This window comes from Mesitornis unicolor, unplaced genomic scaffold (genome assembly GCF_000695765.1).
Source record: "Mesitornis unicolor isolate BGI_N332 unplaced genomic scaffold, ASM69576v1 scaffold31913, whole genome shotgun sequence".
NCBI lineage: Eukaryota > Metazoa > Chordata > Aves > Mesitornithiformes > Mesitornithidae > Mesitornis > Mesitornis unicolor.
In genome coordinates this window covers 28,105-36,831 of record NW_010173192.1, presented here as the reverse complement: position 1 = coordinate 36,831, position 8,727 = coordinate 28,105, and the positions used below count along the sequence as shown (strand labels likewise).

The 8,727-nt window shown below is 39.9% G+C and overlaps 1 protein-coding gene across 3 annotated transcripts in view; it reads right to left on the bottom strand.

Annotated features, from left to right (window-relative positions):
• Positions 1-2,121: 2,121 nt before the first annotated feature.
• Positions 2,122-8,727, bottom strand: part of OXNAD1 (oxidoreductase NAD-binding domain containing 1) — a 15,182-nt gene continuing 8,576 nt past the window's right edge. For 2 of the 3 annotated variants that reach the window (XR_728108.1, XM_010180633.1), the window contains 3 exons: positions 6,307-6,549; positions 3,139-3,247; positions 2,122-2,488 (listed from right to left, as the gene is read on the bottom strand). Coding sequence is in view for 2 of the 3 variants with exons in the window: in XM_010180633.1 (XP_010178935.1) it covers positions 2,334-2,488; positions 3,139-3,247; positions 6,307-6,549 (507 nt within the window). In the remaining variant the exon portion in view is untranslated. The remainder of the gene's footprint in view (positions 2,489-3,138; positions 3,248-6,306; positions 6,550-8,727) is intronic. The other variant, XM_010180634.1, reaches the window with a different exon arrangement.

Below are 8,727 nucleotides of genomic sequence, written 5' to 3'. Positions count from 1 at the left end.
GGAAAGAGGGTGATAACAGACACAAAGGCTTTTGAAATGCCTTTTGTTAAGTGGACGTTTTGGTGCAAGTCGGAGGAGTGGTTTGTGAAAGATGTTGTTTGGGCTGAAGAAAGCATGTGCATTAAGGGAAAAAAAAAAGGTAAAGCAGTTTATAATCCACTTAATGATTTCAAAGTCGTAAGAAAAACAGTATTTAAAGGCTTCTCAGAATCTTTTTATCATTACACTGTTAAACCAGGCAGGGGCTTAGTGGGTGGTTTTTATTTTAGGGCACCAGTGCTTCCCAATGGCAATTTATTGCACGTTTCTAGGAAAAAAACCCTGCTTCCTTCAAGCATCAAGCTCTGACATGTCAATTGTCATCTTTGTGAACACAAAACCCCCTTGGTTTTATTTTCTGTGACAAGTACACCGTCCTATTTACATTCTAGAGTGAATGAACAAGGAAGCATTCCTTGAAATAGGGGTACTCAGAAAGAATCTTCCTCTCACTTGAGTAGGAGGGGATGTGATAAGACATCCCCTCAGGGTCTGCAGTGACTGCCGAGCAGTATAGAAGCACAAACCTAAGTGGATGAGGCTGCAGGCACCAGAAGATGAAAACTCAGAGGCAAACCCTCCTTGTGGTACTATGCCCAAAAGGCAACACTTTTAAAGTCCATCATTCAGAGCACACCTCTTCCTAAGCCAACAGTCTGTTTCCTTAAGGCCTGTTTGTTCTGAGCTGCAGTAAGGAGAGATTTTGCTGAAAAGCTCTAGCATTATTTCAGTTATCTGTTCAATCAGCCTCTGTGACAATTACCGTAGTATTCTTGTGCTGCACTTGAAGCAAGGGTTTGGAGTTTCCCAGTTAGGCTGTCTCACTGGCCTTTGAAGATGAGGTGAATGTGGATGCGACTGTAGGCATCCTACAAGCTGTTAAACGTACCAGAGACTGATAAAAAGAGGTTAGGACCAGAGGTGAGACTGAGCATACTGAAGCTGAACTGATTTCTTGGGAGAAAACTACAGCCAGGCTAGAGGCCTTTTTATCCAAGGGACATGATCCTTGAAAAATGAAGTGCTTCACACCAACAGTTGCTGGCTGGAGACCAGGTGATGGAATCGGTACCTTTGCAATCTCTGTTTAAGGCAGAGCAGAGGGATGCTGAGGGTGAGAAACTTGCTGCATTACCTATTTGACTACTGTCTGAAACACTGAACTCCAGAAAAAGAGCCACTAACAGAAAGAAGGCCTTATCTATTTAACACTTTTAATAATTCAATAATAATGTAGTATTTTTAGTAATTCAAATGTTCCTTATTGAGGTCTTCAAATGTACAGTGGGCAACTGCTAAGTAACCAACTCATTACGGCTTTTTGTGATTCTCAGCATTTCTATGATGAGTTCTACAAGTTGGGGGGAAGAAGATTTGTTCAAGAAGGGCTTAGGTATCAGCCATTACACCTAGAGGTACGCTTGGACCTTAAAAGAGCAAACTTTCCAGAGTCTTTTATTCCAAACAGAGCAGGTGTGTCCTGGAGCCCTCAAAAACTCTGCACTGCAGCAAGGTTAAGATCTCCTGTCTGGGCAGTGGTGGCCATTGCGCATTTGAGGCCATGGCATGTGCAAGCACAGCCTGGATGGGCCATCTCAGCACCACCAAGGGATACAGGGGCACGTGAATAACTCTGGACAGCTGTCAGAGGCCAACAGATTCTTATCAGTATTTTAAACTTAGGTCTGAATCTGCTTATGAAAAAATGTCTTTAACTGTCAACACAGTACTTACGTAAACCACATAAAAGTGGTTTGGTTTTTTTCCTTTTAACAAGAAGCAGCAAGAGAAGGAAGTCACAACACACAACTCTACTTCTATAAAGATATTATTTTTTTTTATCTAGAACTGGGAGAGGCAGTGTGTTGACTCATTAGCATGGCAATTTGAAGCAGATGCAGAAGTTGAGGCCTGAATTGTTATTTATGTTATGAACTGACCTGGCATTGCTGCACAGCTGATTCTCTACAACTGCTGAATCAGGCACTGGAAGTCTTGAAAGCTGAGTAACAAAACAAGTGTATAAAGGGAAAATACTCTGCCATCCGTACCAAGTAACCAAACCTTCAAAAATACCACCAGAACAGTTAATGTCTTTAATATAAAATCATTCTTCCCCGAAAAGCAGCAGCACTATGTTACAAGTGTGTTATAGTTAAATTAAAGGAACACCATCGTGATTGAAGACATCTTCATGTATGAAGTAAAATCTTCCAAATAATTCATAGTCCATTTTCAGTACATTTCAGCTTACACTGGAAACAAATAACATATTTTCTTTTCAGCAAGTGCCACTACCACCATTTCTCAAAGAAAACACAGTTTCTAGGAACACCGATGGTGGACAGTAGTTTGGATATAGATTCTATCATTGGAGGTGGACCGCAGATGTACCATAAAGTATCCTTAGATACGTGTTTTTCGAGATCCTCTTCAGATATTCTTCCCTCTGACAAAGAAAAACGTAGGAAATGAGACAGGAAATACTAATAATGAAGTAATTTTTTAAAAAGAATGACTGGTTAGAGGTATTTCAAGCACTCATTTCTTAAAAATGCCAGGCCTGTTAAAGGATAATACGTATCAAGATTTGAGGCTTGCAAAGCCATATGTTCTTCTGGGGATTTAGATCAGTACTTCCAGTTGGTATGCGTGGGATATTAGTCACCGAAGAGAAACATGGCTTACGTACAGCTAAAAATCCCACGTTCAGATGAAAAATACAGGTCTGTATCTCTAACACAAATACAACCAAAAAGAAAACATGAAGAAGTATCTCTTACAAGCGGTCAGCTTATCCTTCATCAATCCTGCCTTAAGCAAAGTAAATACTGGAATCAAGTTTGCAGTGGGAAATACCAGTATAAAGTTTAGAAATAACAGAGGACGTTTCATTCCATTTACCAGAAATGAAAACAAAAACTGCAAAGGGAAAATTTTTCTCCAAAGCGTAATATGTACAGGGAAATTATTTAGGTTTAACTCACATTTGGAATCTTTAAATGTAAAAACACTAAATTATGCATATAACCTCATCCTCTAGGATGTAATCAAACTTAGACCTTAGAAGCAATCTCTGTACATTACCATGATATCTACCTGTAACATATGGCTGAAGTTCTTTGCAGATCTGTGAACTCTGCCGGGTAACGTGGAAACGACATGTGATCTTTCCAGGAAATGCATTCATCAAACCAAGAATATTTTTCTGTAATGTTAAACACACTTGCTTATACCCCAGGCCAGTAAATCAAAGCAGATGTACTCACAGTCTCTGAACACCAGTGGTTATTACCCAGTACCCAGACCCTTGCATTTCAGTGCTGAGAACTCGATGGGTTTGATTTCAAAGGGCTGACCTGCACAAATGCACAGCATTTCCATACCTGGAATGCAAATATACTACCAGCTATGCTGTGAGTGCTTGACTCCTTTTTTTTTTCCGAACAATAAGTAGCAGTTTGTAAGATTTGGACTAAGAACCAGTTACGTTCTTTCCTGGTTTCTTCCCCATATAAATTCTCATTATTTCCTCCTTCCACTTCCATATGGGTTTTCCATTTAAAAAACCCCTGCAGTATACCATTTGTTACAAGCATTTTGAGTCTTGGCTGCTTTAGCTGCTAAGATTACTAGACCCTTTACTCTCTCATGCTCTCCAAGTAAAACAAACTCCAGTGTAATGCTAATGCTATTTTTACCAGAGTGGAAATTACAATTTTCAGTTCTCCAAGTCACAACTGTGATAGTTACCACCAAAAACCCAGTAGCTTCAGTTCAAATCATAGCAATAAAAAAATACCTGTCAGTCAGCTGCTGTAGTTAGTTCTGAAACTAAGGTTTACTTACTGTCTAGATTCTGCACTACTTGGGATTTTCACTGCTGGAAATTCTTTCTTAAAATATTCTGAAATAAAAATAATTTCTATTCTGTGAATAGGTCAATTACCTCATTTTGTGATGTGTTTGCTTACTAACGAGTTACTACACAGTGTGCCATAGGTAGCTTAACAAAGAAAAACCCCAGGCAGATTCTACTTAATAGACAACCCTGTTTCCGATTTCTTAAGAAGACACAGAAAGAGCAGCACAGCGACACTGCTGTACGCTGTTCCACTGGTGCCTCTCCTGCTGGGCTGCTTTCCCTGTTCTCGATGTGACCCTAAACTTCTGTCCCCTTCATATGGAACCACATGCAATTTCATAGCACTTTTGAAACTACTCATGTCCCATTGAGTTGAAGTCTTAGCACCAAGTCAAGAAGCATGCCTAAGGCAGGACTTGACTTAATCTGCTAAAAAATTCCTGCATTCACAACGCCTCCTTGTAACCTATCACTCTGTAACTCAGTGACACGGACAGAAAGTGGCAGGTACCACACACAATACTATTTTGTAGTATCCTAAGAGAAGAGACAGGCTCTCTTTACCTGAATGAAGGAGAATTTCAATAGCTCAGCAGGATCTTTGCAGCCTACTAAGTCAGTGTACAAAATGCAGCAGACAGCTCAGCAATAGAGACCTAAAGGAGAAGCCCTGTCCCCAATGTCCCAGCCACACTAAGGAAATGAGGGTGACATTCAGTCCTCCTGAAATCAGAAAAACCCAGCTAATTCGCATCTTGAAGAAGCAGAGTCAGTGTGCTATCCTTGGGCATTCTATTCTAACACTGTATGCTTCTACTATTTTAAATAATGTGATTTTCAAAAGCAGTGCATCTGCCTGTGAAAGGAGAGCACATCCAAAATGAGTATTAGACCAATTACATTAGGCTCACAGGGAGAAAGAGCAATGCCATACAACAGCTGCTTCTTCAGGGAACAGGTCCTCCAAAACATTAGTGACAACCAAGCAGTTCCTCAGGAAGATCTGTACAGATGTAGCACAGAATCATTAAGGTTGGAAAAGACCTCTAAGATCATCAAGTCCAACTGTCAACCCAACACCACCATGCCCACTAAACCAAGTCCCAAAGTGCCACAACTATGCATTTTTTAACACCTCCAGGGATGGCGACTCCACCACTTTCCTGGGCAGCCTGTTCCAAAGCTTGACCACTCTTTCAGTAAAGAAATTTTTCCTAATAGCCAATCTAAACCTTCCCTGGTGCAACCTGAGGTCATTTCCTCTCGTCCCATCACTTGTTACTTGGGAGAAGAGACCAACCCCCACCTCACTACAACCTCCTTTCAGGTAGTTAGAGAGAGTGATAAAATAAAGTCTCCCCTCAGCCTCCTCTTCTCACAACAACATAAAGACCAGTGAACCTATTTCCTCAATTCTCTGCACAGAAGTAAAGAATTTCCATATACGTGGTTCTGGATTTGAGGAACATGTGAAAAATGAAGGGAAATGCCATCTCCCGCACTGGGAAAAACTGTGCATGCTTAGAACAGACTGGGACATTAGTAGTTGGCCAAATGGCAAATGGTATGTTCCAGTTTATTCTGCTTCTAGCAACAAACAAACAACTTTTCAAAGAGAAAGCAAACATATGGCAGGAGTACAGAAGAAAAACTAGTGATGGACCCCAACACAATTTCTGGAATCATGATACATTTTCTCCTTTATCTTACAATCAAAAGCTTTCAATACTTTAAAGAAACCTAAATCATTAGGGAAGCTTCTTTACAGAAGCTGCACTAATTTGACCCTCAAAATGTTGTCAGTGACCCTTCACAGCTGAGTGTGACAACCGATCTTTAACTGCTAAGTAAATGTTGATTAAAAAGTCCTATTACAAGCATTTTTACAAGAAGTGCTTATAAATCCTTCATTCATAAACTAGTACCTAATAATAACTGATGCACTATCAGTAAAGCTCCTCTATTATTTTAGAAACTATTTCCTATGTATATAATTGCTCTTGCTAGGCTTCAAATTCAATACGATCTGTACTGAGATGATGTGGTTACAGAATTACAGCACATAGCATTATGCATACTATTACTGTGTATATACTCCTATATATTATGGTATATATAATCTCTGGTATACTGTGATGCTCTTATGAAATTACAGTAAAATACAGACACTTAGGGTTGATTGACTGCTCAGTGAGGTCAATGAGACCAGGTATGTTCAATGACATCCTTCACTTGTACACTGGTACAATTAATGAAACACACCTGGGATATGAGACAGGCAGCAACTTTTGTCTCTGTACAGTGGCTTACATAGAGGGGCTCTCCAGAATTTGGCAACACAATGATACACAAATAAGCGAATAACTGAAATCTATTTAAAAAACCCCCACCTTTTTATTTACCTTAAATAAGAGTTCGCTTGTATTTTTTGCACTGTAGTACAGCTTCACTGTTCCCATTTTGTAGCCATTTCCTTTACTCTCTTGGTATCCAAGAAGATCTGCTACATGCAGCAGTATAGAAAACAACGGGTTAATTCCAACACCCCCTGCTAGCAGCACAAGTTTTACAGGGGAGTCACCAGGCTGAGGATCAAAGAAGAAATCACCTCCCACTCGCAGAGCCACTTCTGAGTCAAGAGTACACTAGGATGGAAAAGAAGATATTTAATTTCAAAACTAAAAGCAAAAGTTGAAATGTTATTCTTGCACCAGTCACAAGTCTTGCGGGGCTGTGATTTTGTTATTTTTATTGACCAGTGAGGGGAAACTGACGTACTTCAAAATAAATGCAGTTTCCAGCTATCTTGAAGTTCTCTGTCTCAGTGTCTCTAGGGATCTAGTTCTACTTTCAGAAGTTTCAGTCTTCTGATAAGGCAGGATGGTGACTCCCCCTTCCCACCCCCGTAAGAGCCGAAAGAGGAACGATTCATGCAAGAGCTCAACAGCAGCGCGTGGCTGTGAAAACCCGAGGTTAACCTGCGAGGTCACACTTTTGCCCAAACCCAGCCTCATGTCGAAAAAGGCCTTGCTATGGGATCACAGAAGGAAGTCAGAATGACCTGCAAAGACGGAGAAGGTTTTTCCATCCCCATTCCAAAAAAATAAAAAACACCCAGAAGCGAAGCAAGTATCCACAAGAATATTTCTTGCAGAACGACTTCTGCATTTGCAACTTCAGTTACAGAGAAGAAAAACCAGGGAAAAACCTCTCTTCCTCTCTACTTGTGCATAAGAAATTATTTTTTAGAGAAATTTGCCAACACGTGTTTTTATTTGATACAAGGAAAACTAAAGCTACAACAAAACCCCCCATTTGGGTCAGTATCTTCTTGGTAAACCAGCACTGCATCCCCGTATGAAGAGTGAAACTGCAGTACAGAGAAGTCGGGTGAGTTCTACCACACCCCTGCAAGGTAACACAACAAATAGGAGCAGAAAACAGAAACAATGTCAGGCCATATATAGGGTTTAAAAATAAAGAGGACAGGGAAACTAAGGAAGGTGGGAAAGGAGGAGAGGGAAAAAGAAGTAAAGCTACAAGAAGTACTGAAAAATTAACGGTTAATTGCTTACAGAATAAAAATGCTTCCTCCAAAAAATCCTTTTAAGGCCAGAAAACAGTAATTGAAACAAAACGATTTCCATTAATGACAACTGCATAGTAAGCAAAGGTCAAAACATGTAACCCCACAAGGGGAAGAAGGAGGCCCTCTGACACAAGAACTGCACAGGGCACGGATGTACTGAAAGTAGAGAGCATGATCAGTAAAATAAAGTTTTTTGCCTTTCCTAATTATGGCATAAAGTATTATCTCTCAATTACAGTGTAAGACAATCCGCATTTGTTCTCTGAAACTGATTTCTCTCCCTTTTCAATGGGCAATGCCAGGCTTTCCCACCATGTTTTACTTTGTTCTGGAGAAGCATGAATCCAGTCCAGAATCATAGGGCAAAAGGTGGACATAGAATATGGTGCCCTTTATGGAAATAAGCATTTTTAGGGAGAAACAATCTCATTCACGTCTAATCTGTCTCCTTAAACAGCTACAGTTCATCAAGATGGGACATAGGATATAGAAGACTCTCTTCTAACCAGCAGTCCCCCACATATTTCAGTGTGTTAGCCATGGCAACGACAACAGTCAGTTTTCCAAAAATCCCAATAAATTCTGGAGTAATACGGCCAGAAAGCGTTGGCCTTCAGCCGAGTTTGTAAATACAGCATTGAAACAGCTCAGAGGAGTGAAGCAATCAATACATTACACATACATTTTTCTAAAGAAAAGGCTGTATTTTCCTAAGCTATAAAATACACTGTGATTAATTTTATTTTATATACAGTAATATTGAAGAATATAAATACCTCTGAAAAAATAGTGAGTAAATAAGTACAAACTATTCCCATAACATCTTTTACTCTGAGATACCAACTTCCTTTATAAATAACTTTTAAATAATTAAGTACCAGAGTTTTTTCACCATATATACAACCTTTTCAAATTCTAGGTTGCTATTTTTTCCTTCTTCTTCTTTCCTAAGGAAAAGCATGCACTTTTGTTCAGCTAGAAGAGTCCACAAACACCCTGGAGGTTTCTGCACAGCATCACGTTTGACCTAGCTTACCCACCAATTAAAGATTTTCCTATAAATTCAACCAGAAAACTCAGCAACAGCAAACTGATTTATGACATCAAAAATCCTAACAGAGCCACCAGAGACTGGGAATTCTGAAGTGAGGCCTCCACATTCTTTAAAGGGCAATATCAAAACCCAGAGAATCGTCCTGGGTGCCACGGGGCCTCCTGGCACACGTGCACCACG